General features: G+C 44.2%; 1 protein-coding gene and 1 long non-coding RNA gene across 8 annotated transcripts in view; one reads left to right on the top strand and one right to left on the bottom strand.

Annotated features, from left to right (window-relative positions):
* The window catches only part of LOC135911875 (uncharacterized), a 351,642-nt gene that overhangs the window by 98,968 nt on the left and 225,295 nt on the right, over positions 1-27,379 (bottom strand). The gene's annotated exons all lie outside the window — the stretch shown is intronic.
* LOC135911874 (uncharacterized) overlaps positions 1-27,379 on the top strand; it is a 186,367-nt gene that overhangs the window by 131,847 nt on the left and 27,141 nt on the right. For 4 of the 7 annotated variants that reach the window (XM_065444205.2, XM_070527425.1, XM_070527426.1 and 1 more), the window contains 4 exons: positions 5,921-5,959; positions 10,633-10,754; positions 13,761-13,823; positions 23,602-23,729. The exons of 1 other annotated variant lie outside the window; for it this stretch is intronic. In XM_065444205.2, the coding sequence (XP_065300277.1) occupies positions 5,921-5,959; positions 10,633-10,754; positions 13,761-13,823; positions 23,602-23,729 (352 nt within the window). The remainder of the gene's footprint in view (positions 1-5,920; positions 5,960-10,632; positions 10,755-13,760; positions 13,824-23,601; positions 23,730-27,379) is intronic. 2 more of the 7 variants (XM_070527428.1, XM_070527429.1) reach the window with 2 other exon arrangements.

The following is a 27,379-nucleotide window of genomic DNA, read 5'->3' as shown; positions in this document are numbered from 1 at the left end:
GGAAAAACTGCACTTTAATGCGAACAAAAAAGTGGCAGTTTCGCCAGAAAGGCGATGCATCGATTGCGATATCAAATTTGTAGGCAGCGATACCAACTAAGGATGGTACCTTTAGCGCCGTCTAAACGTCGAAACACTCGCCTAAAAACTGAATTATGAAGCATGGTGTAAGCCCGCACAACAAAACATGAACACATCAGACTCCATGAGCGCAGACACTTGCTGTCAAGGCACTGGTATGAGCTAGCGCGGCCGCAGCTGTGAGCGAAGTGACCTTCAGGTCGTCTATCGCTTCAACAAATGAGCAGCTAGAACAGAGCGCGCACAAAGGTGTGGGCCGTCTGCAGATCCATTTGAACGTATGGTTCAGGCAACCACGTGCGCCCATGCGAAGTAAGCACTTGTTAGCATAGTCATAGCCGCCCCCCCCCCCTCTCCATCATGCGCTGCAGCCTGGCTTTCCTGCATACATGGCGCGCGAGATCAACCCGTGATCGTCAATTTCCCTTATGCCCGGTCGCGCAACGAGCAGTTGCTGCCGAAGCAAAACGATGCCACCAGCCCTGCTCGTCCTCCTCGGCATTTCGCGCGACGGAAGACGGCGCGTTTGCCCTCCGCTTTCTTGAGCTACGATCGAGATGGAGCCACGATCGTCGGCTTCCCTCGCGTGCTTTCGCTCTACAGCATACGACGCGCGACGAGGGTGTTTCACGCTTGGACTTTATACGCAACATCATGGCGACGGCCTAAATGCACCTGGAATTTCCATATAATTGCTAGCACAGTACTGCGCGAAATTAATGCATTGTGCGGGGACTTACGAAACATTCATTACTGCTATTTATTCACTAACAAGGTGGGCCCGCTTAATAAAGCTCACTGGCGGAGATTTTGCAAAGTGAGAGAAAACGTTTCCTGCAGGATCCATCTCCCTATGAATGTCGATGTTAACGCAGGTATCGTTCAAAGATTGTAATGACGCTCCATATTACCAGTTAGGCGAAAATGTATATGCAGCCGGGCTGCTCGCCTGCTTTCTACTGCACTCACTGCATTATCTACGAACGTCGCCGTAAGAGCCACGCGTGGCGCCGGTTCTATTCCCCTGGTCATCTTAAGAGTTTTTAGTGAAAATTTTGTCACTTTAGGATGCCCCATATCTAATAACCCAAATTCGAGGCAAACAAGCTTATTGCTGAATATCCGACACCTACTGGCCAGTAGCTGTCTGATACTATGACACTAGTGACGCAACTCAGTATCAAAGAAATTCAGTGAAGAGCAGCACAGACGGAGTGCCAGATACTCAGTGTTCAAAGTCCCACAAGTGCATACATTGCCTACGTAATTGGATAGTTCCAATATGTACCGCGAGTGCTTCGCCGTGTCGCGCAATGTAAAAGTTCGGAAGGCTTGCGCCAGAATATCAGAAGAGCCCAACTGCATCATCGTGGTGGGACCTGGCTAGCTTGCGTTCACCGTCGCTGAAAATTATTCACGTTATTAGAAGCTACCCACAATGTGCAGTATATAAATTGCATTTTCTATGGCCTACCACGAAAACTAAACAATGAAGCACGCTATTTCGGCGCAAAGTGTTATTGATTATTGCAATAAATAGATAGGTGTAGAAGTGACCCATGTCAAGCGTTCCGATTGCGTCGAAACCAGGAAAGAAATTACCCATTTACCACTGATCATTAAAATACCAAGATATAAAATAAAACGTCATATATTGGGAAAAACTGCCAAGGTAGAGAAAGTTTACGACATCAAAGTGTCGATTCAACAGGGCTTTTTGGCACGGATCGAGGTTGCCCGTAAGCAACTCGGGGATTTTGGTTGAGAAAAGTGCAGACCAGACGAAATAAAGTAGTTTAACATTTCATAAGCTTTTTCTTGCAAATGTACAATACAAGTACGATAACGCTTGTGGTAAAGTCTATTTTTTGATCCAGAAAGAGCAACCTTGAGAAAATGTGCAAACCGTTGTACATTCACCTCACTCCCATTGTGGAATGTATTCAAACTTCGAATATTTGCTTTATATCGTGAATTTTTTATTACAAATTATAAAAAATGGGACATTTGCAGAAAACGAGGCTGTCAGGTTTACAATTGTGTCTTTTGGCAACGAAAAATGATATCACAATTCTGTGAATTGCATCTAATAGTACTTTTCAAGCGGACAAAAGTGATATTTCCATATGAATCTCAAAAAATTTAGTATTATGGAAATACACCTTCTGCAGAACCCTTGTAAACAACGTAAAAAATTCACATAATATATAAAATGATATATCAAATTTCTCCGCTTTGAATGGTCTAATGGATGCCGTTTACAGAACCGCGACGTCTGTTCTTGATGCAGAGCTATGGATTTGAAAAACTTCGTGCTTCTAATTTTTTCAAACTGTTGAATATTTTAAAATCTCTTTAACAAAATTCAGGCATTAAATTGAAATTCCGCTTGAAACAGTCACTAGAATTTACCTGTCTCTCTGAAATGCAACAAATTTCGTTAACATCGGTCCAGCGGTTTTGCGGTTTACGTGTATTTGAATAGGCCGCCTCGGAGTTGGGCCCGAGCTAAAGCTTGCTCTTAAATTTTATCGGACTGTAGTAGCGTTTTTTGAATTATCTCTAGAAAAAATGTACAGGAATATACATTTGCAGAGCAATCACAGTTGTTTTGAATCCCTCGTTTACTGCTCTAAAAAGTTTAGTGCCACAACAAACTCTAATTGTTCTTCGGGAAGTTACGTAACGATGCGTGGCCGCCAGTCGCATACAATCGCGTATGGCGCAGGAAGCAGTGGCTCTTCACGTACTGCGCCCACCGCGGAAGGTTAGAAAAACATCTGCATAAGCACAGCAGAGAAGTGGCAACGTTAGGCGGCTCGAATCACAACTGTAGAAGCGTCATTCAGAACACAAGGAATTGTCCTCCACTTCGGGCGACGTTTTCTCTACTTCCTTTTTAAATAAAAAGATGTTGATCGATGAATATTTAACTAAACACCGGTTACAGTTGTTAATTTTAGCTTTTCCTTCCTGTTTGGTTGTTGCATTGGCTCTTTCCCATTGTAGATTGCTTAAATTATCAAAACCTTGTGACTCTTGTTTCCAGTTGGTAATCTTGCACGAAAATTTAAGAGCTGTACAATTAGGAAAAACCAGATGAGTTAACAGGTGACAGTCATATTGCCTATGTTATTGCAGGGATTGGTGATGAATGCTATCTCGCATTATTTTATCTTCCACCTTATCCAATCCATATCACGTGTACATGGTTCCGAGGATCTGTCAGCGTGGCGGCGAGCAGTGACTCGAGGAAATAATGAAACACAAAGAAAAGCTAAACGCAATTGGCATTTTCTCTGGCCGCAACTCGTTCTACGTGCATACAGACCAGCGGATTACGAACTGAATCCCTTTCGTGGTCCCTGGATCAGTCTAAACGAAGAAGGTTGAACTTACGAAGCAACAATGATGGGCATGACCATTGAATAGACGGTAGCAACTGAATGCATCTCGAGTTAATCGCGTGGGCACCGAATTGATTAGGAAACTCGACATCGCACAGGAGACGCCGATAACTACCGCCATCCAAAAGGAGTGAACAAGGCAGCAAAATGTTGAGCGCCGAATAGCTGTCAATTCTCAACATTGATTTGGCGGCGCTTTATGAATGCGTGTGAGAAATGATGGCGGGGGCGGAGAGTGGGAGGGGGGGGAGGGGGTATGCATCATAATTTTGAGGGGGGCCCTGGGTCCCCCCGGGCCCTTCCCTTGGGTACGTGCCTGGCGCAGGATAAAAAAAAAATGGTGGAGACACTGAACACTGCTTACGTGTCAGAATAGGAAAGCATTAGATTCTTTAGTGAGATGTTTTCAATTTATATTTCCGGTATGCATTAAAGTTCTTTCTGCTGATTCAGTGTGTGAGTTCGCGCATTTGCTGCTCAAAGACCGACTCATTTTGTACAGTCATGACGTAGCCTCGACCAGCCATTGCACCGATCATATGACTAGTCGATCCTTTCGTCCCTCCGTCCGTCGGTCTTTCGATTGCGTGTACGCCGGAAACAGCGCCGGCGTAAATCCATGCGTATGCGCACAAAAAAGAAAGAGAGGCACGCAATTAGCCAACACCACCCAGATAGCACAAGGCCTATTTACTTTAATCCATGACGTGACGCTACCTGGCTCGAAATTTTCATTCACATGAATGGCACGTTGAAAGCGGTAACGTCAAAACAAAATCAGTGTTGTCTGCTCGGGGGCATTCGCATTAATGTCTATGACAGTCGGGTTAGGTAACATGACGTCATGGATCGGAGTGAAAACGCCTTGTGCTATCTAGGGGGTGTTAGATTAGCTGGGCCAGTAACGACGTCATTTCTCTCCGTCGCAGATGGCGCAGCTGAGCACGCGCGCAGCAGTTTCTGTCCGGCTACGAAAAGGGTACGCCACGCGTCATACATACTTCTTTGGAGAACGAAGTTTTCGATCCGCAACGACGCTAGCATAACCGGGAACGAACTCATCTACGCCGTGCCGATACTGCGGCCCGGGCACAAGGATGGGCTCGTGCAGCCGAGCGCAAGCAGCAACTGCGTACCAAGGGTACAACAACCTACCAAGCCGTCGTTTAATCAACCGTCGGGGTTAATCCAGTGTAGCACCGGGGTCACCTGGTTAACCATCTGTGCGGTGCGCTCGGGTGGTGATTTTTTACGGATATTCTACCTCTGCTTTAGCAAGGCAATGCGTACGCACGTCTGGATGTTAGCTTTTGATGACATTTAGGAATCGTGGTGGGCTAACCATTCGGGATCTATAAAATGGTCAAAGGAAGAGCTTCCGTTATTAGTTATGATATTGATTTGCGAGCTCTCTGAAAAGCATGAGCGCGTCATCATTGCTTTCATTCTCTTCGTTATGGTTAGCACACTAGCAATAACTCCTACCGAAGTGACCACACTCTTATCGTTAACAAGTGCCTGAGTAAATATTGGAAAGAACATTGAAAAGAGGAAGTCGAAGGAGGAAATGTGATAAATTGTGAAGAAAGCTGCTGTGTAGGGCCTGAGACATCAAGATAAGCTCTTGACCTCAATCAGCGACATATTTTTTTTCGTCCATACATCTTTACTATACAAGATTAAGTCAGGCTCACAATTTCACCTATGAAGTTTTGTCGTGTTTCCGAGATAGAAAGGCCGGCTTCTTCATTTCTTGTTTATAACAGTTGCGCCTCGACGGGCCAGCGTTGTGCTGACCACGCAGTAAGACACACAGGAATGCTGTCTCCCTGATCTTACTAGTGCATACCTGGATGCATGCAAAATATGCTACTTTAGATAGGTATGATGTAAATGCAATCATATGATGCGGAATTTAAGGAATTAAGGTATGCAAAACCCTACGCATGCAGTATCGCACAACAGGACCAATTATAATTTCTCAGCCTCAGCCTCTCTTCTTGTGCCTTTTAACTTTAGTAGGATGGCTGTTCATCCTGCCTTTGAAAACATTTCCGCATAGTGGGAAGACACGAGTTCATGGCGATATAAAGCACCGGTTCACAATACCACAGTTCAGACTTCTACAATTTATTACATACTACAAAATATTGTATTCTAGGTAGAGCCAGGTGTTGTTGTGAAAAGGAAGAGGACAAGCCTGAACGCTTAAATGTGGAAACAAAGTTTGCAGGCTTCACAAAGTAGTGGTTTTGGAGCCATCATAGAATGAGCACTGCAGTAAGAATGTGCCCGTTACTTTGAGTGGCGAATCATTTTGTCACGTTATGCCCCATTTTACAGCATTGACTTTTCCTACCCAGAAGGCACAATAGATATGCAACATAGATTACAAAATGTTTTCATGAATTTTTCTTTCACCGGGTTTACAGGTAAACAGCGTTCGCAAAATTGGTGGGAGGTATTATACGGTAAGTGTACCAATAGCTATTTTTTGTAGTTTTCCACAGGGATAACATAGTCGTCGTTTTAATGTTGCCAATGCACCCGTATTTGATGGACCCGCATTATACAGATGAACCGATTTAGTGGGGCTCGAAGTATAATTAGTGTATTAAAATCTCTGGCCTACACGGGCCTGTTAAGCATGCACAATTACAACACTAAAAGCGTTACAGACTTGCGCTTTGTTTTCTAGGTAAAATATCGAAAGGTATAATGGATAGCTGTGATCTACGAACCCAAAAGCGATTCTGTATATTTTGGAGTCACGGTTTCCAAACTGTTTTTTTTTGCTGTATTTCATTATCTGTAAATTCACACTTATTTGGCCAAATAAATAATAGTCTAAGGATATTGATTAAAATGACAGATTCTTCTTTGTTTTGGAAAAGACTGAAAATAATAGGTTTCAACGTATTGTAGTTATGCGTAATATTTTTCCGTGTTTGTGAAAAGTTCTGCGCAATAAAAAAAACAAGCGAATTGAATGTATGCTTGCATTACCATACGTGGCACAAATGCTGTAATTCTAAGCTCTAAGAAGACGACATGTCTGAATGCCCGATTTGGCAATAGCTTGAAAGGAACGAGGTGTCAGTGTAACTGTTGGCTGCTGCTAACAGTAGGTGAACTTTTATCAATAGCTGGACACTCCTCTAGCTAATTGCGTTACGCTGCTACAGCCTTGAGTATCTGCCAACAGTTCTGTTCATGCCTGGGCCCTTTTTACGTAGTCGCCGACTCATCTATTTGAAGGAGCGAGGCGCGTGGGTACACGCTCACTTGCCTTCTTTATTTTCTATTGCGTCTCACAACTAAGACAGACGTAAAAATTAATTAGGAATTTACCGGGACAAATATAATGAAGAACAGCATCATATCGAATACGGAGAACGATTTTGCATAATAGCTTACTGCGTTAGGCCAATCAATAATATTTTGGTAAATTGCCCTAATGAAATCGAGTATAAAAATTCCTAGTTTGCATGGGACTTCTGCTGACACAACGCCACTATTCTCGTCCTTGTAACCTATATTAAATTTTTTAGAGCTTTGTCCATTTCAACTGAGACAGCCGGTGTGTGCACCTGCGAGCAATATTACCGGTACCAGAAACTCCCGAGAAGGAATCAACTTATTCATAAGTTAAGCGCATGATCTCATATACGAGAGCATTAGAACGGTCACGGTGCTATCTTTCGAACGCAATCCTCAACTTCAAGCTACATGCACAGGTTGTAAATCGTTTTGCTCAAAGAACTAAGCTGTCAATTCATGCAGTAAAATATCTTGTGCTGCTTCTGCTATATATCATTGTGTCTCTGTTATCGCTGTTTTTCTTCTTCCAACTTTTTCTTTCCTAATAGAATCCCACTCCGGCTCCTGGTAGTAAAATTGCGCTTATGCTATAAAATGTTGTTATGTTGCTTCTTTCTGCAAGAAATGGAAAAAAAATGCTTTTGTCTATGTTAGCCAGAATGAAAATTGCGCACTGTTCTAACGCTCCAACCACAATCTGTTTCCCTAAATAGGCTGTAACTTCTACGCACGTGGTCGCATTGTGCCGCTACATTTGATTTCTTGACCGGTTAACACTTTGCCCCCATTTTAGAGCTTGGGTTGTGTTTCATTTACTAGATTTTATTCGTATCGGCCACAAACGGCAGTGCTCATGTCAAGAGCCCTTTCTCTTGCCACATGTACGCCCTACGTGGACATGAATATAGCTTGTGTACAGTGGTAACAGGGAAAATGCCAGACCGCGGCATAACAATTGCTTCCTTGCTTACTTTAATTCCCTGGAATAGCCATTCTACACCAAAAGTGACTAGTACCTGCTATATTTGTATATCTGTCACTGTGAAGCCACCGTATGCTGGCTCAGGCTTTAGAAATAGCTATACAACATAACCTTCACATTTTCAAGAGCACGATTTTATTCTCATTAAAACACCATTAGTAGTGCTTTGCCGCAATGCGGCATTCCTATTACCGAGAAGCTGCTGAAGTTGACACAGCTGCGCATATTGTAGGACACGTGCACTGTTGAAAAAACAGGGCATGAGTTCTCAAGGAAACGTGTTGAACGCCGAGAAAGAACACGAACACGCCCACAGGCAATGTCATGCTCACAGCCAAACCAAACGCCATGTCACTAAACGTCGAATTTGTCAAAAAACAGAGTTATAGTAACCGATAAAGAAAATATTTCTCCTAGTCGCAGAGATCATGCCTGGCTTCAGGCAGAAGTTTAGCTGCAACTATTTTAAACGTGATCTACACTTTGACAAACTCTCTTCATCGGGTGCTTGGTTTGGTTTAGCATTTTATTTATTTAGTTCTTGTTGCGTTCTCTCTCCACGACAAACAAGAGACAAAAAGTTTCGGCAGAACCCGTCTTATGATGAATGTCGACGGCAATGTGATTAACACTGGAGCATTATAGCGGCACATATCACATTGACAACGTGGAATTGCATCATGTTTAAAGCATTAGTGCAGTCGGGCTCTTCTCTCACACTTCACACCGGACAATTGTGCCGGAGTGAAGTACGCACGTGTAGTGTGCGTTACTACATATACAAATAAGACAAATATTGTCTGTGTAAATATGACACGATTTCAATTCCCTCGCCGTACCACAGAAATAACGTTATTTTTCAATGAATGCCGGGTCATAGCTAGTGGCAGAGACGCAGTGATTGCAAGCTGGCTTAAGAGAGGTTCATTAACGAGGGAAGCCTATTCAGGGCCACAAGTTTGTCCAATCGTTGATTCTGAAGCCGGTGCCCACAGCAGAGCGAGCCCACGCTTTGCGTGTTAGATGATGGGTCACCGAATTACCTAAGTAGCAGTGAATGACGTTAGCCGAGGACAAACATAAGAAACAAATGTGCAAGAAACTTAGTGAAATTCGGCAAAAATGCTAATCGCAGTATCAGCGGTGAAGTTGCAAATAATCTTCATCAGCTACTTATTTAGAAGGGAAGTGAAAACCGAGAGCGTTCCTTTCATAAATAGCTAACGTGTCAATTGTGGTCTAGCAATTTTAACACTAAGAGGTAAGAATGAAATTACCAAAACACACAAGTATGAGGTATCACAGACAATGTATTTCCATTTTATTACTCGAATATTCAAAACCATATAAAAGTGGAACAATGGAAGTGGTGCTGTCAAAGTATGTGGAGAGATCACATTTATTCTAACTTTCTTCAACGATCCTACAAGCTTTTAAATGATCTATCAGGAAACGATGTCTCAGAAAGTCATGTATCAGAAAACGCCCATTTAGGTCCCTGAAGACAGCCAGCCCTTCAAGTAGGCCAGCTGCAGAAGTAATAAAGAATCTTCGAAAACTTTATTTCGTTTTGCGATGCTTCCGCTTTGAGCATGGTGTACTGCACGAGCATAAAGATAGCATCAGCATGAACTGTGAGTTGTCTGCTTTTTAAATATAGTAGAGAAGGAGAGGCATGCTATAAGGAGCCAATCTCCGGCGCTTTTGCTCGGGTAACGCCACTCGTGCTGGGAGTTCGTTCCCTGTTGTAACGGTTGGTTCTAAGCGCAGGCGACTAATAAACGTCTTTACAAAATAAATATTACACGTAGTTTGACGTTGCATTGAACAGAAATAAAGCCAATTGTTAACTGCAAAGTTAGCGTAAAATCATTTGTTTATTCGCGCTCGAATACACTCCTACTTGTGAGTCAGATCGGCTTATTTTTATGAGCGCGTTCTTCAGCTTTCATTGGCCGGTTTTTAACACACATGAAAAATGACATAGACATATAGTGATCTTCGTTTGCGCGAGCCAGCAACAAGAGGAACCGATTAAGTTGTACAGTTGCATCATGCTCTTGCGCTCAAGATTCTCACATTGAAGACTTTCGTGCAGCATGCTCTCATAACGCGCTTACCAGAACCACAAGTTTGACGCATAAGCTGGGTGAAAAAACTTAAACTCATTAGAACTTTGAGTCGAAATATGCGTGCATAGTTAGCTACAAATTATTGTGAAAGTGATTCCGAATTCACGAATACATAATCGAAACATTTTCTTTTTATAGGCTCCTCTATATAAAATGCTACTCTCTGAAACTACATTCATTTCCCGACAGAAATTCCCTTCACGCCTAAGCAATGTCGCAGACATCCATCATGTTTCAGATCCACAAATAGGTCATTTTATATCTTGATTTTCTCACTGGTAGTTAAGATGTGTTTGACGTTCTAGCGCTTCATTTACAAGTTGTCAGTTAATGTAATAGTTGTATGAGAGGCGTAATTTCTATATATATTATCTTCGAGGCACTGCGGAAAATGTCACTCCCGTCGATATCCAGAATACAAGCGAGAAGTAGAAGTATTGTTCCGATAATGGGAAATAAAACGAGTTTTTCACGAAAGTGGTGCCACAAATTAAGTGCCGCTAGCAAAACACCAGAAATCGTTACTTTTCATAATCAAGAAGCGGCGTCCTTAAAGCAAACATACGCGCTTCGCTCGGCTACCAGTTGACGTACTTTTTCTGTGCGTGTGATTGCTTGAACATTGCAATGCACGGGTTCTGCACGTATGCTTCTTATACGAACCCATAATTAAAGTCACTTTTTTGTTATTGTTGTAATCATCTTTCAGATAGAGCAAAAATGCCTGTTATTGGAAGGAATGTTTCCATGGACGCCTATGTATTCTACGATGAGACATATAATATGTCAACGTCAGGTGATGACAACTACAGCACGCAATTATTTGAAGAGGTAATGTCCACTTTTTGTTAGCAAAATGCACGTTCTAATGTTTTTCAGACATAAAAATTCCCATAGGTGTGTTTATATGTTGTATGCAGTAGACAACGTCAGGCACTCATTGCTCTCCGGCGTCTGACGCTTTTAATCTCGTCCGGAATCTACATAGAATTTTGTCATCACTTCAATTTTTAACACGATATATCTAACTGCCTGAAACGTCACTTTTCTACCACATTCTTAAATAGCGGTGACCATAATCATAAAACGATATTTTTGGTTTAACTTTGTCATTAAAATATCGCATGCATTACAAGGCGCCAGTATGATTTCTAGTATGGTGCGCACCAACCACCGTAATCGCGTAGCGCTGTAGAGTGGGAAAAGACAGCCTCGATGGCGAACTACATCACGATAACATTGGACGGACTATCCTTAAGGCGTTCTGACTACGCCGTGTAATTTTGACAGGCCACCAGCAGCGTGCTGTCTGAGGTCTCCAACGCCCAGAATCATCGCTAAGCGTCACATTTGGCGTTGCCTATGCGTCCGTATAGGTGGATTCCCCATTACGGAAGAACATAGCTTCAGAGATACATGTCCGCCGTTCATGTGGAACGCACGAAGCTCCACAGTGAACTAGCGCAAGAGCGTTATAACTATTGCTGCCGTTGGTCACGGTTCTCTGCGCAGTATTTGGGTGTTGCAAACACAGCTAGAAAACGAAAACAAGGAGCTGGCCAACACAAACATATTCTGCCAGCCAACGGCTGTAACCAACCAGTGGGAGCTCACGAAAACGCCATGTGTGAAGCAGCGCAGTTCATGGCTGGCACACACATCGATTTTGACCTCGAACAGTGCCAATTTACGAGTGTGAGGCATCCGCTTCATTTCACATGAGCTCGTAGTCATTTTTGACTGACTGAAATGGGGAAGTACAGTCCAAGAACAGCGCAATATACATATGTATGCAGGCAAACTAAGCTGTGGGAGCAGACGCGCCCATATTGCGCACCGCTGCTTCTGCTGGGACACAGCGTATGTCATGACGACCGCGATGGAGAGTTGTAATGCAACGGCGGTCGACAAAATAGCATGTGGAAAAAGAGCAAAGCGAGCAACTTATGCGAGCAAATTCGATCCACGCCACGGTAAAACCTTAACACGCATTCATAAGAGACCCTTAAGTAACTGGACCCTTTTTCTGTCGGTAGGTTTCTCTATGGTCTCTATGGTCAACGGTCTCTTGTCACAATACTTAGTCGTTTTTTCCTCGCGACCCTCCACGTCACCTCCGTGGTAGCTCAGTTTGCTCCAGTGGTCGGCGCGTTCACATATAAGTGGAACGAAAAAAGAGTCCTGAACTTACGTTTAGGTGCACCTCAGAGACGACCACATGGTCGAAATAAGTCCACAGCGCTAGGACCACCGCGTCATCATAATTTATTGTGCAATTTGATGACCCCACACCACACATTCTTCGAAAACTTGCTAAACGCCCTGCACGCATTCACACTTGACAAAGGCGGCTTCCCAGTTAGTGGACTGACAATTTTTTAGCCTTTTACCATAATATATGCTTAACAGTTGATCTGGTTGCTGTGTGCTGTGATGGGAACAGGGAAGCATCGAAAAAAGTGGAATCACACGGCAATGCCATTTCGTTAGATCAGATTTAAAGTAGCTACAGCCTGCCTAGGTTTTTCTCGTCCTTGCATTTTTTTTCAGGCTGAATCAAGGAGCAAAATCTCGAACTGTCATTTTACTCCAACTAAGTATGGGCTGTGGCAAAGCATTTTGCAATTATTTTTGCTCAATGGCTGATAGAAAAAATATGATGGCCATGCAGCACCGAAAATTTGGTACACGCTCACTGGCACTTGTATTTGCTGGTTTCTTTCATCTCCCCTAAAGTCACTCACAAATCCTTCAATGTCACGGAGCTTCAAAGAGGTGTATTATACCCGAGTGCACTTGTTAAAGCAGTATGGCGATGAACGAGCGGTTTGCACACTATGTAACGAAAGAATGTTCGAGCCTGAAGGTTTAGTCCCTGAACAAACCCAGAGCGATATCATGCCTTTTCTATAAGCTACTGCAATAAAATCTAAACAGGAATATGTTGCGACCATAGCACGGCGTATATAAATCTAGAGTACATGATACTTTCTTAGCGCAAGTGGTAGTTATCCGTAATAAATGAGGCAGTTGAAAGTACGTACGACGTGTATCTTCAAAATTTCTAGCATCATTGTGAACACCTGCAAGAGCAGTGAATGGTAGAATTGGGAGATTTAAACGTTCGAGAAGCGTTGGCGAAGGCTTCGTGACAAATCAGCAACAGTTTATCCAAACCGGTGCCTTACTCAGCGTTCATTCTAAGTCAACATGCATTTCTGACTCACTATATACAGCAAGTAAATAGAAACACTTGCAAGAAAGTAAATAAATACCACGGCACATGTTAAAGTTATGGTAATTATAAAAATAAGCATTTTGATTTTGCGTAGATGTAATCGAGTGTTTTAGCTCAAGCGTTGTAATTGGCCTACATTCCACTGGTAATTATTTAAAAATTTGCTGCGGGTAGAAAACACAACCTATAGCAATAAAAGTCATTGCCAGTAGATGCAGGTTTTCCTTCAATACGTTCCTGTCCCATGTAAACGAATAGCGCTGCACCCCACATGCATTTGAAACTATTTCTCAACATTCCGTCAAGCACAGAACCAGGCAAGATTAAAACGCTCTGCGACGTCAGCAGTATTCGTACACGTGTATACAATAGGTAGGCCATATATATATATATATATATATATATATATATATATATATATATATATATATATATATATATATATATATATATATATATATATATATATATATATATATATACATACATATATGAGCGCCTGTCTTGGTGCTTTCGCACGTGCTAACGCATGCACAACGCCTACTTTAGTAGCATCAGAACAGTATGTTACATTGAAGTCCTTCTTTTTTCTAGTCTAGGTTCAATCATATCTTCACAACCGCTCAATAATGGTAAATATAACCGTAAAACTGGCTGTTGAGGTAAGTTTGGACTGTGTTTACAGCATCTGTTCTTCGAGAATTTACGCATAATGCTAAAGGAGCTTGTTCATTAACTCATTTGGCGTACATATTTGCTGAAAGTACGTTTTCACCTGGCTTCCATCCAATGTTTAGTAAAATATCCAACTGGATCCCTGGGTTACAAGAATATATTATGATATATAGAGGTACTACTTTGCCTGCTGAACCAAGAAATGATTTTTGGTGAATAAATAGTGGTACGTAGTTTAAATTTACGCCCAATCGGTTTTTCTTTAAAAGCCCACACTTTGGAGAGAATACGCGAACTCGACTATTCGGTATTGACCAAAAACACTATTTGATGTGTTTACTATCCTGGAGCTACATTTAGTACGAAATTTTTTTGCACCTACACGCAACAACTTTTCTAAAAAGTTGTGGCAAACCAAAACGTTTATGTTTGGTCGACATTCAGCCCAGATTTTTACAACGTGCCTAAAGTGTAGTAGGTTAGCAAGTTTGTTCGCCTTCTATATGCATCTATATCTCATTTTCATTTTTAATTTAGGCGGGATGTAATTTTTTATTTGGCTCCTGAACCAAATTTGACATACTTCCGCACGACCACTTCAGCATGCAGCGTAATGGCTGTCCTACTTCAGGAAGTCGACACGCACAGCAGATATATCTCGAACCCGAGCCTCCGGGGTGTGAAACGAGCACGCTTCTTTGACGCCAGGGAAATTTTGTTTATTTATTTATGGCCTGTTGTGTACTATTATATGAAACAACAAATGATGTTTGGGAAAAAACATAAACTAGTAACTTTTCAGCACCAAGTGTCAGCGCTACTGGGCTAACTATTTTGGAATTCTGCGAGTGCGGTCAAGGGTTCCACCCTCGGCAACCACCAAGGTACACAATCTTGTGGATTCTGAATTTATACAAATCTGGACATGCATTTCGGAAAATACATTCGTGCAAGCCGAGCATCCGGGTCGCAGTGAAACCCTGCCAAACGGGCGTGCCATAGACAATGAAGGCCAACTAGCATAATAAGGTCAAACGGAAGTACATCGTCGTTTTCTATAGATAAATGTCTAATACCATGTAGATTTAACGCAAAATATGTCTTGATTGTCCTCTGAAGTAAATCCAAAGAGAAGACACCCGCCCAACAATCTAGAAATACCAGATCTATAGTTTCTGGTTTCTTACAGGTCAAGCAATGTGATGCCCAGGGTAATAAAAAACCGCGATCTTCTAAAAAGGTTAAAAACGGCAACGTACCCGTCTGAAAATTCAAAAAGATGGACTCGGCCCCAGGCGTCACTTGCATTCATTTACCCAATTAGGCACGTCTTGCACTTCGCCTCCATTGTATATTGCCCTGTACATTGGAACAGGGAGAACTACATCGCATACATCTTTGCAGAGTGTTTTACGTTTCACTGAAGAAAGGTACTCATTTGAAGATCTAACGGACAAGAATCGTACACTTAATATAACCTCTTTAAGAAATTCAATAACAGGACCGGTCATATTATCTGTCATATTATCCTTTCTTGCACGTCATGTGCAAGAAAGGACCGCGTAAGTCGTGCAGAAATAAAAAGCGGTTTATGACCGTTCGTATAAATAGGAGCATCAATCCCAAGCATCCGTCTTTAACTCGTGTGAATAAATTCTTTCGACTGCACCATTTCCCACTCGAAGCCGACACAAATGCTGCGAAGATTCGGTGCAACTTCTGTATATTTGCCCTTGAACGATGCAATAGCTGCATTACATATCAGAGTTTTGCTGCAAAACATAGATTACAAACTGTAGCTTTTGCAAACATTGACAGATGCCAACCTTTCTATCTTTTCGCTTTTATCCCTGTTTCTCCTGTTCGCCCTTGCCAAAACTCATCGTTATATTTGTAATATTCCAGTGGGACGCCTAGGTATTTAATGGGTGTCGTCAGCCACATAACGTTGGCGAAAATGACCTGGGTCGATGGCCACTCTGCATGCCAGCAACCAAGGCACTTTCCCAAGTTTACCAGGCTTCCAGTTACCTTGCAGAAACCCTTCCATATTGTAGCTGCAGCTACATTTTCTTTACCTGTACGACAAACTGTGACGTCATCCACATACGCCAGAATTTTATTTTCCGATGCATTTAATCTGAAGCCGTGAATACTGCTGTTTTCGATGATCGCTAGGGAGATTGTTTCTACATATCTACTGAACAAAAGGGGGCTCATGGGGCACCACTTTAGGCTACACAAAACGCTTTAGTTTAATGGGGGCCCTCACTAACTTGTTAGCAATTAAACGCGTGGTGCAGTTCCAGTACGCCAAAGCTACCCCATGTTTGATGATAGATCCGACATTAATGTCGTCTAGGATAGCAAGAGAAATATTGTGCGGCACACAATCAAATGATTTCTGAAGATCTAGGTGTAGAATTGCTACCCCTGCTTGCATAATGCCACAGCACTCCATCACGCACCGCATTTTAGGTATACTGGTCACAATCGAACGCCCCATATTGCAACATGTTTGGGTAGGACAAAGCCATTTCTTAATTAGCTTTTGTATCCGCCTTGCTAGCGCTTTCATCAAGAATTTATAATTACAATTAGTTAGTGATATAGGCCCGCATGAGGAAACCAAGTTCCTCTTCTCTGTCTCGTCTGTCATTGGTATTAATACAGTATGTGCTTCCGCGAATGACCGTCGCAGGACACCTACTTTGTATGCCTCGTTAAAAACAACTGTAAGCCAGTGAGACAATTCTTTTTTTAAATCTCTCGTAAAATGAAGCGCTCAGTCTGTCGGGTCCTGGTGACTTTCCAAGTTTCAGGTTATCTATAGCCTTTTCTGCTTCTGTTGACGCTATGGGTGCTTCCAACACTGTTCTGTTGTCATTGTGCAGCGTGGCACTCTCTCAAGAAATTCTTCTTTAAAACTCTCCGCATCCACAGGTCTAGAAGCAAAAAGTGCTTCGTAATGTCGAGCAAATGCACGTCCTATGCTGTCATTGTCTGTCATTTCTATCCCGTTATTTTCCATAACATCTATTTTGTTCCGCCGGGTGCGACTTTTCTCGAGTCCAAGTCCGCACTTTTACACTCATCTATAGCATCGTGTCTACTCTTGCTCTCACTGGTACTCTGCGATAACATTTCTGCTTTTCAATGTCTGCTTGATACTACGCAGATCTTCGGCATACACACTTGTCATTTGGAATTCAAGCGCTGTTACCTTTTCAAAAGTCATCTTAAGCCCTTTCTCTTTCTTTTGGCTTCAAACAATAAAATCCTTGGTCCTTCTGTCCCTTAAATTTTTATCTGTTGCTTAAAAAGTTCCGCACGCTCTCCTATTGTGACCCCACTATCTTCATAGATATTATTAATTTTGCGCATCAATGCTTCGTTGAACGATTCATCCCTAATAAATCGGAATTCAATTTCCACTGCTCCCATTAAAGACTTTTGCTCTTTCATCCTATTTGGCATTTTAGAAGGCAATGATCAATAAAAGAAATCGGCGAAACCCCCTAACTGTGACACATTGTGCTTGTATCCACCGACAGGTACAGTGGGTCCAAGCGGGCATGGCTGCTGCCCTAAAATTGAGTGTACTTGACAGGTCGGGAGTCCTCCAGGCACTCTGCAAGATCCCCTACTTCATACTCTGCAATTATTTGTGACAGCACATCCCTGCTTTTGTCTTTGACCATTCTGCGACTTGACCTATCACTTAAATTCAAAACGCAAATAAAATCCCCAACGAAAACAAGCTGCTTATCAATGCGCAACTACTGTCTGAGTTTAGAAAAGAAATTTACGTGTTTCTGTGCTACACTTGGAGCATAAACACACATAACCCACCATGCAGTATCACTATATGTGAAGTCACACAGCATAAATCTGCCGGAAAAACAGGAAGAATCATTCTGCACTGACAGCGCTAGATTCTTTAAAACAACGAGGACGCACCCTCCGGACCTGCAAATAGCATGGCTCACAGTGGCATGGTTCCATGCAGTGAACTTCCGCAGCATGTTCGTCATCTCTTCTTCCACTTTCATCTCCTGCACAGCAGATATGTCAAGGTGTTCTTTCATTAACAACCGGTACAATTACCTGTACTTTCCTAGAGGCCCGACCTCTAACTTGTAAAGTGGCCAGTGCAAGTGACGTTTTAGGTGCAATCATTGATTTCTGGAAAAGGTAGACCGGGAGCATGGCGCTCACGTTGCGTGCCCAGCACAATGCTAGACGCCTCTGGCACCACCCAGTGGGACGGTCTCACCACTTTACCAAAGTGGCTTGTCAACTTTCCTATCCGCCGTGCCCCATGCCTTGCCCTAAGGTTTGTGCGCCTACTCGTTGGTGTCTTCGCAGGTGGTCCCTCGATGCATCGGGTGCCGACTTTCCCTTCATAAGTTATTGCGTCTCTCAGGGATCTGTTAACCACCGAGCTGATGCCATTACTCCCAGAGACGTCGCTGGCGTTCGGTGACGTGCCGACGGCGTCCAAGGCCGCACTTGAACAACGAGAGACGCTTTTCCTGGCCCTCCATTTAGGCACTAGTGCGGACACTTCAGCTGCTTGAGAGCTTAAATCTTTTGCAGAGTCGTCTGTTCCCTCAGCTGATTTTGCTGCGTGGTCCAGCGGGCTGTGGACTGCCTCTTATCGATTTCACTTGCGCGAGTTGAGGCACTGCAATGTCACCCAGCTGTGGTCATATCGTCATATTCCCGCTATCTTTTATTTTGTCCTCTGCCTTGGTCGCGTCCATAATGTGCACTGTTGAATCCTCGTCATCGGCTGTTCCCATCACTGCAGCGTAGGAACGGACGTACTCGCTGTCGACGTGACGAAAACGCCAGCAGTGTGAGCAACGTGGCCCCTTGCACTCGCGAGGTACATTTCCCGAACTATGGCAGCGCGAGCACTGCATAGGCCGACGTGGTGCAACCGCCAAGGCTAGTTCACGGGTGACGCGATTCTGGTGTGGCAGGTAATGAACTTTAAGACCCTTCTTGAGCTTCAGGAGCACAGTCCGGGCATGAACCTTTCTCGTTCACTCCCTCGACACGCTAACACTCACGAGTAACCTGGTCACTTTGCCAAACGCCGCCAACGCGTGCACATCTGGAACACCATGTAGCAATCAATGAAGCCTAAGCATCCCCTGCTGCTTCTGCAGTTATTTCAATCCAGCCAACAGTTTCGTCGCCTCCGGGCTGTTTAATGTCAAGGCCCACACGGGGTCGATATGGTGGGCGCCCAAAGCCGCAACGTCAGGGAGCAGCCGTTCTTTGTGCAAGGCGCCCCGGAAATCTTCGACCCTGAAGGACCGCACTCGAACATCTTCGTGCAAGAACACTTTGTTGAAAACGACATGCTCTGTTGGAAAATGTGGCAAAATAATATCAAAATTCTTATCAGCTTCAGCTACCATGCTGTTACCGTGGCCCAGGTGGGTGGCTGACACCGCTCAGGAAGTCCCCCACATTATGCGTCTGCTCACCCCAGTGGCTGAACAGAAAGTGTTGACGCCACAGGGCCCCACGCATATGATTGACTGAAGGTGCGCCTAGTGCATACCTCATTGCACCCGTAGAGTCGCAGCCATCTGGCTCACTAAAGGTGTGGCCTGGTACTTGCGTAGTTGGGCACGAGACAGCGCTGCGAATAGGTAAAAGGTGGCGCCATGTCGTTAGTCTATGAAATAAATGTAGAAAAGCAATAGCATTAATGTTCAATCGAATGCTGCACATCGGTTTTTCGAGTTATGGACTACTCGAGGCGCAGTTAAGGCGAGAGCTTGCGCGGGTAAGGGAACTGCAGAAAAAACATCCCCAAAGCAACTAAATGGATTTCGCATTCCCACGCCTAACCAGTCTAAAGTGTGTCTCCCAATTTTTTGGGCAGGGACCATTCCAGTAGCGTTGAATGCTTGTGGTGCATATTGCCACAGTCATGTTTCCAGTAATAGGTGTTGTCTTGTACAGAATGTGTATTAGCATTGCTCTTCATAGTGTTCTTGCAGATCAGCTGCACTGTTGTCTCAGAGCTTTTGCAGCAATGACTCCTGTCAGTGCTGCGCACTCAGTCCAAATTAATTCTTGGCCCAGCCATTGTGCCTGTCATCCTCGTTTTCTGCTGATTTCCCAGTTATTGAATTCTCCATCTGCGAATACCTGCCGAACGCACGCCAGCCCATTCTTATTCTTCTGATTATTTCAGTGTCATAGGCCGGATTCATGGTCACTACCTCCCCTTAGTAGATGTATTCCCTTACCAATTCCAGTTCCCCGGTACCAAACGTAAACTGCGGTTCTCTTCCTGAGACTCTTAAAAATTACTTTAGTTCCCTGCAGATTAATTTTTAGACCCACTGTTCTGCTTTGCCTCTCCAGGTCAGTGAGCATGCATTGCAATTGGTCCCCTGAGTTACTAAACAAGGCAATATCATCAGCGAATTGCAAGTTACTAAGGTATTCTACATTAACTTTTATCCCCAATTCTTCCCAATCCAGGTTTCTAACTACCTCCTGTAAACACGCTGTGAATAGCATTGGAGAGATCGTATCTCCCTGCCTAACGCCATTCTTTATTGGCATTTTGTTGCTTTGTTTATGGAGGACTACGGTGGCTGTGGAGCAGCTATAGATGTCTTTCAGTATTTCTACATAAGGCTCGTCTACACCCTGATTCCGTAATGCCTCCATGACTGCTGAAGTTTCGTCAGAATCAAACACTTTCTCGTAATTAATGAAAACTATACATGAGGGTTGGCTATATTCTACACATTTTTCTATCACCTGATTGACAGTGTGAATATGGTCCATTGTTCAGTAGCCTTAAACGAATCCTGCCTGGTCCTTTGCTTGACAGAAGTCTAAGGTGTTTCTGATTTTATTTGCGACTACCTTAGTAAATAGTTTGCAGGCAACGGACAGTAAGCTGATCTGCCTATATTTTTGCAAGTCTTTGGCGTCCCCTTACTCATGGATTATGATAATGTTAGCGCTCTTCCAACATTCCACTACGCTCGAGGCCATAAGGTATTGCGTATACAGGGTGGCCAGTTTTTCTAGAACAATCTGCCCACCATCCATCAACAAATCTTCTGTTACCTGACCCTCCCTAGCTGCCATCCCCCTTTGCATATCTTACAAGGCTTTTTAGAGCGCAGCTCTTTGGCGTCCGTTCCTGGGTTTCGCGTCGTCGTCGGCGTCGTCGTCGTCGTCGTCGGCGTCGGCCTCGTAACCAGCTCCGCCCCCCTTCGCTGGAGTGGGAGACGAAGGACGCGAGCCGCGAATGGCGGAGACCAATGAGAGCGGCCCCTTCAGTGACGTGCGCGCGCGATGCTGGTGTCATGCGGACCCTCCTCACGGCTCGATGCGCACTCGTGTCTGGTCTCAGCCGATCCGCTCGTTTCGTACTATCGTCTGGTCGCGCCAAAGCTCTCGCCCGCGCCTGTTTGGTTCTGTTGAGTCGGTCTCGTTCGCGCTTGTTTTGGTTGTTATTGTGTGAGATTGTTTCTTAATCTGATTGTATGCGCTATGCGAATTGTATAGTACTTTCTGGAAGCCATGCGGCACCAGCGATCACACTGGAACCTTTGACGAGTCATGTATAAACGCCGGCTCGCTTGATCCGCAGATCAGATTTTCGACCATTACCGACTCTGCTACATGTCTCTCTCAAATTCTTTGCTTCAAAATATCGCGAAATGGAAACACGTATAGAGCTGCGCTCAAATTTCGCATTAGGGAGTATCGTAATCGTCGGATAATATTTTTTACTCTTTCCGGCGATACCTGTGGCATTTTAAATTTCTCTAGACTATTCTCTCTAACATTATCCTCATGGGTGCCACTGGTACTGTATAAATCTCTATAGAACCTATCAGCCACTTGAACTTTCTCATCCATATTAGTAATCATATTGGCGGCTTTGTCTCTTGACACATACACCTGATTCTTGCCGATTCCTAGTTTCCTCTTCACTGTTTTTAGGCTCGCTCTGTTCCTGAGAGCATGTTCACTTCTATCCATATTATACTTCCTTATGTCAGCTGCCTTACGCTTGTTGATTACTTTCGAAAGTTCTGCTAGTTCTATTCTAGCTGTAGGGTTAGAGGCTTTCATACACTGGCGTTTCTTGATCAGACCTTTCGTCTCCTGCGATAGCTTACTGGTATCCTGTCTAACGGAGTTCCCACCGACTTCTGTTGCACACTCCTTAATGGTGCCCATAAGATTGTCGTTCATTGCTTCAACACTGTCACCTTCGAATACCTGAATTCGAATACCTGTTCTCTAGCTTGATCCGGAATTCCTTCATTTTCCCTCTTCTCAAATCATGAGTAGCAGGTTGACATTATCCCTCAAGAGAAAAGTGTGAATTGGCTGTGTCTTACCAGTACTAACCTACGGGGCAGAAACGGGGAGGCTTATGAAAAGGGTTCTACTTACATGGAGGATGACGCTACGAGCTATGGAACGAAGAATGATTGGTGTAACGATAAGGGATAAGAAAAGAGCAGATTCGGTGGGGGAAGAAACGCGGGGTAATGACATCTTAGTTGAAATGAAGAAAAAAAGAAATGGGCATGGGCAGGACATGTAATGAGGAGGGAAGATAACCGATGGTCATTAAGGGTTACGGACTGGATTCCAAGGGAAGGGTAGCGTAGCAGGTGGCGGCAGAAAGTTAGGTGGGTGCATAAGATTAACAAGTTTGCAGGGACGGCATGGCCACAATTAGTACATGATCCAGGTAGTTGGAGAAGTATGGGAGAGGCCTTTGCCCTGCAGTGGGCGTAACCAGGCTGATGATGATGATTGTGATGATGATGATGATGAATTATCCATGCCTGCCGTTAGTGTCAGCTCAGCTTCCTTCATCAATTTAATTTAGGTGTTGCTCACGGCACAGTGTCTGCTGCTTTTATTCCAGCGAGATATTTGTACTACTAATTTAGGCGAGCGTTGTTTTGTTCGGCGAGGCCGTAACACAAGGTGTCGCGGGCAAAATGGAAAGAGCACCTCTGCTCACAGTGGAGGCGTATAAACCTGTTTTTTTTTTCTACATAGGAGCAAGTATGGTCAGTCATAATAAGGGCAAGGTGTGTGAACGAATTCTGTTGGTCTAGGACCTACTGTAAATTCAGGAGTCGTGAAACGCAACAATAAAGTTGGCGTGCGTATATGCACTGACCGTGTTAGCGCTGTGTTGTTCCTATCAGCTGACTTTATTTTACGGCTGCTTTCCCTTTATACAGGGGTTCTAGACGATGAAAGTGAACGTAAAGTAAATTGGGGCATATTATTGATTGAGCGTTTATAGGTGCTCAGCGTGAAATACTAACCGGTAAAACAGAAGGAATGAAAGAAAAGACATGGTACTGGCAGAGCAGCGATACTCAAGTTCTGATGGTCGCGCTTTTACCTCGTGCCCACACATCATAAAGCATCGTGCACCTCGAAGCAAGTTTAGTGTGTTTATAATATCACCTTGTTAGGATATATAAATAAACGCAAACGTTCGCCATTTCATGTGCCGTGTCCTGGGTAATGGAGGCTTCAACTCTATTATAGGCTTGCTTCATATTATAGTACAGCATTATTTAAATGTCACATGTAGTGCAACATTTATGGTGTCAATGACTTATTCTGTGTCCCGCTTGATTATACGCATGGAACATAGCTTACAATCCAACAATTAACAAGCACCTATAACAACTTTACCTAAACATACGTTCATATATATTTATTTTGCAGAAAAAGAATCTGACTGTTTATTTTGAAGGTACCCATATAATGGATGGCAATCACACACTGGAAAACCTGACAAAATTTGGAGAGTCTATGAAAAAGCCTAAGAACTCCGTCTTTTTTCTATTCAGTTGGTGAGTCGGAGTTGGGCGCGTGTCTTTTTTTGTGTGTGTGTGTTCCATTCGAAGCTATGTAAGCTACACTTATGGACCACTGCATTTTTTATGTTTTTCTTGAACTATAGGCGAACGCACTCGAGTGCTGACATCCGATTGCGAGTGCTATACTGAGTAGAGGTTGGTTATGAGGATGGCCTTTCTTTCACCACTTACGTGTGTGACTGTGCGTTTATAATTCCAAGCTGGTATTGTAAAAGCTATCATTGTGTTTGTGATCTTTCAGCCATGTACGCCTGTTCGCCAGTGTTACACGAGCTCTTAGCATAATCTCACTGAATAACTTGCACACCAAAGGGTTTTCTGAACAGCGTTAGTGATACGTGAAATAATCGTGAACTTCAGGCGAGACAGTGAGGCAGACAAGAGATAAGCTCTAACTGGCTAGTAACAAGCGCTCACTAGCTAAATGCACCATCCCCTGTCTATCTCGCGGCCCAGTCTAATGTTCGTGCCTATTGTTCCATCCATGAAGGAGCCAACTAGCCCAGCAACGTTTCCTGTTAACAGTAAGCGATTCCTCGCAATGATTATAGACATCATTGATTAACAGTCTTCAGGGACAACTCGTTATAACCAAATCCTGCCAATCTCTTGACGTGATTGCCCCTAAAATTGGCATTTACTCGGGTCCCAGTCGAGTGCCAACAGTGCGGGGCCGCATTGCAGCGCGCTGCACCTACGCCGTCAGGTCCCCTCTCCCATTCCTTTGCGTCAGGTTCTTATGCACTCTTTTCCGTATTGTTGGAAACACAAGCCGACAAAGGCTCCTTCCCATGACAATTCCATTATTGACTCAATTTAAATGGGCTTTTTGGTATTGATCACTGGCCAAACGATGTAGGTCACTATTTCGCGCTCATCGATACTGGGTCGTATATCTCTGCAATCAGCGCAGTTCGTCGTCGCCTTTATAAAGCGCTCACACCTGCCACCTCCCCCCTCTAGCTCCTACCTGATAGAGGAACTCCTGCCGTTCTTGAGATGTGTACCGCCTGCGTGTGCGGGTGGCACACATTTCTGAAAGTGCACTATTTCTGAAATTGCAAATATTTGCCAAATGTATCGATCATTCTCAGATTTCCGCTGTTTCGGCTATAGAGGAGTACATAGGAGGACTATGGGATGACGACGAGTATAGGACCAAAATGACATGACGACGGCTCTATCACAGTGCCTCTATATCGATGGTACGGTGGTACGATGACATGGTAGTGACTGTCTTACTACGAAAGCCCGAGAAGGTTGGTATAATTATGACTAAATGGCTAGAGCGGCATTACAAGAGCATGACGAAATAGTGGCGTCAATAGAATCACGAAGACAGTATGACAGTATGACAACATCCTGACAATGCGATGATGTTACTGAAGGGATCGTGATGCCAGAGCAGCAGGGTGTGACGGCGGCATTACTTCTTAGGGTGACGAGGACGCTTTCATGAGTGTCGCATGACGAAGTTAAAATTACGACGATGGGAATAATCATGAAAGCGTCGAAGCGGTGGTATGACAACGACTGCATGACGACGACGCGATGACGGCGATGGGAGGACAATAGCACGAGGACAATTCCGTGATGAACAATGCATGGATACAATGGCGTAATGACTGTGAGACGAGGCCTGTCTGTCGACGATGGTGGAAAGAAAGTGGGATGCGAAGCTGGAGTGGCAGTGATGGAACTATCACGACAGCATCCCGATGGCGGTGCAGCTGCGAATGCATTATGACTACACGACGACAATGGCGTTCCGACGATAGCATAAAGAGAGGTGGATGACAAAGCTGTAATTACGACATTGCAAAGACCACAACGGTGTCACGACCACACGTCCAGGGGCACATACCCAGTGGCCCAAGCTAGGCGACAAGTTTGGCCAGTGAGTTGGTTTAGAAGGCGTCATGAGAAGACCGGGTGGAGTGAGATCACAAAGTTGGAATAACCACTATGAAAAGACCATGATGGCATCACGCTCACGAACAGATATCTTGCGTCCAAAGACGGCAGACAGTTTGGGCCACTAGGTCGTCGTTAGAAGACGGACGGACGGACGCACGGACAGACAGACAGACAGACAGACAGACAGACAGACAGACAGACAGACAGACAGACAGACAGACAGACAGACAGACAGACAGACAGACAGACAGACAGACAGACAGACAGACAGACAGACAGACGGACGCACGGACAGACAGACGCACGGACAGACAGACACACGGACAGACAGACGCACGGACACACAGACAGACAGACAGACAGACAGACAGACAGACAGACAGACAGACAGACGGACGGACGGACGGACGGATGGACGGACGGACGGACGGACGGACGGACGGACGGACGGACGGACAGACAGACAGACAGACAGACAGACAGACAGACAGACAGACAGACAGACAGACAGACAGACAGACAGACGCACAGACAGACAGACAGGCAGGCAGGCAGGCAGACAGACAGACAGACTACAAACAGCTGAAGTAGGCAAAGAACACTAATCACTTTAAAACAAATTGTTTAGGCTTTATAAGCGACGCAACTTGCATGTGGTAATTGAAGCTTTTTTACGTGCTGCTGAGGATGCACGAGCACTAGGGTGTAAATATGATGTAGCTGTAGACGCAGCACACAACTGTTCGCACAAGAAAACCTTACATGTTCAGCTTGTGGTATGGATAGTTCAGTTATCACGGCCTAATTTTGCAATGTCGCTTGCTCCGCATTTTTACTGGGCCCTTTCTAGTACTGGGCACAGCAGAAATTACCACCCTACTTACTAGTGCCACCCTAAACTATTCGGTGCTGCTGGCGATCGGCACACTCCGAGATGGCAAGAACGCCGGCACTTCTCTCAAACTCGGGCGCATGGACTCGTTAGATGGACGGGCGTAGTCCGCTTTGGTCGGAAGGTTTCGGATAGAATCGGCATTCCTATACCTTCCTCCACGAGCTTCTTTTACATGTCTAACACAGTGGCGCAATAGCCGATCAAGTGTTAATTGTTGCAACAAATGGCACACTTGTAACACTGAAAACTATGCATGAGAAGCTGCTTGAGCTCGATGAATTATACCTACTGTGACAAAGTTTTTAGAGGCTACCACTCCCCCTCTTATATAAAAACGTGCTGCCGAACTACGCCTCCATGAACGCCACGCACGAGGCTAAATTGTGCCATGTTTGCATGAAGCAGGGTGCGACAACGGTGCACGCTGGGCAAGGGACACATACAATCGAGTAATGTCTTCATCTCTTTACAGCAGGCTACGAAAGAAAACTGCAAACCATTTATTCATGCAAAAGAAAGATTATATGGGTTGCCAATTAAGGCTGAAGAAAACTCATACATCTACATTTTACAGAGTTTCTAGGCGTAATGACTTTTGACACCCTGGTGCCATTGTAAATGTATCATGAATTGCGCTTTCTTCTACTGAATTCACCGCTTGTGTACATAAAGAAGTACGGTGGGCGCTTATGACAGCAATGAACGTTTTAGTAACACAGCAAGTCTTGCTGCCCAGACACAGACGTCACTTTACGCAGGCCCCTTTCCGCTATGACAGAGACTTATCAATTAGCACAAAAAAAACCTACCG

This window comes from Dermacentor albipictus, chromosome 10 (genome assembly GCF_038994185.2).
Source record: "Dermacentor albipictus isolate Rhodes 1998 colony chromosome 10, USDA_Dalb.pri_finalv2, whole genome shotgun sequence".
Lineage (NCBI taxonomy): Eukaryota > Metazoa > Arthropoda > Arachnida > Ixodida > Ixodidae > Dermacentor > Dermacentor albipictus.
The sequence above is the reverse complement of the archived record's forward strand: the minus strand, read 5'-3'. Positions and strand labels throughout refer to the sequence as shown.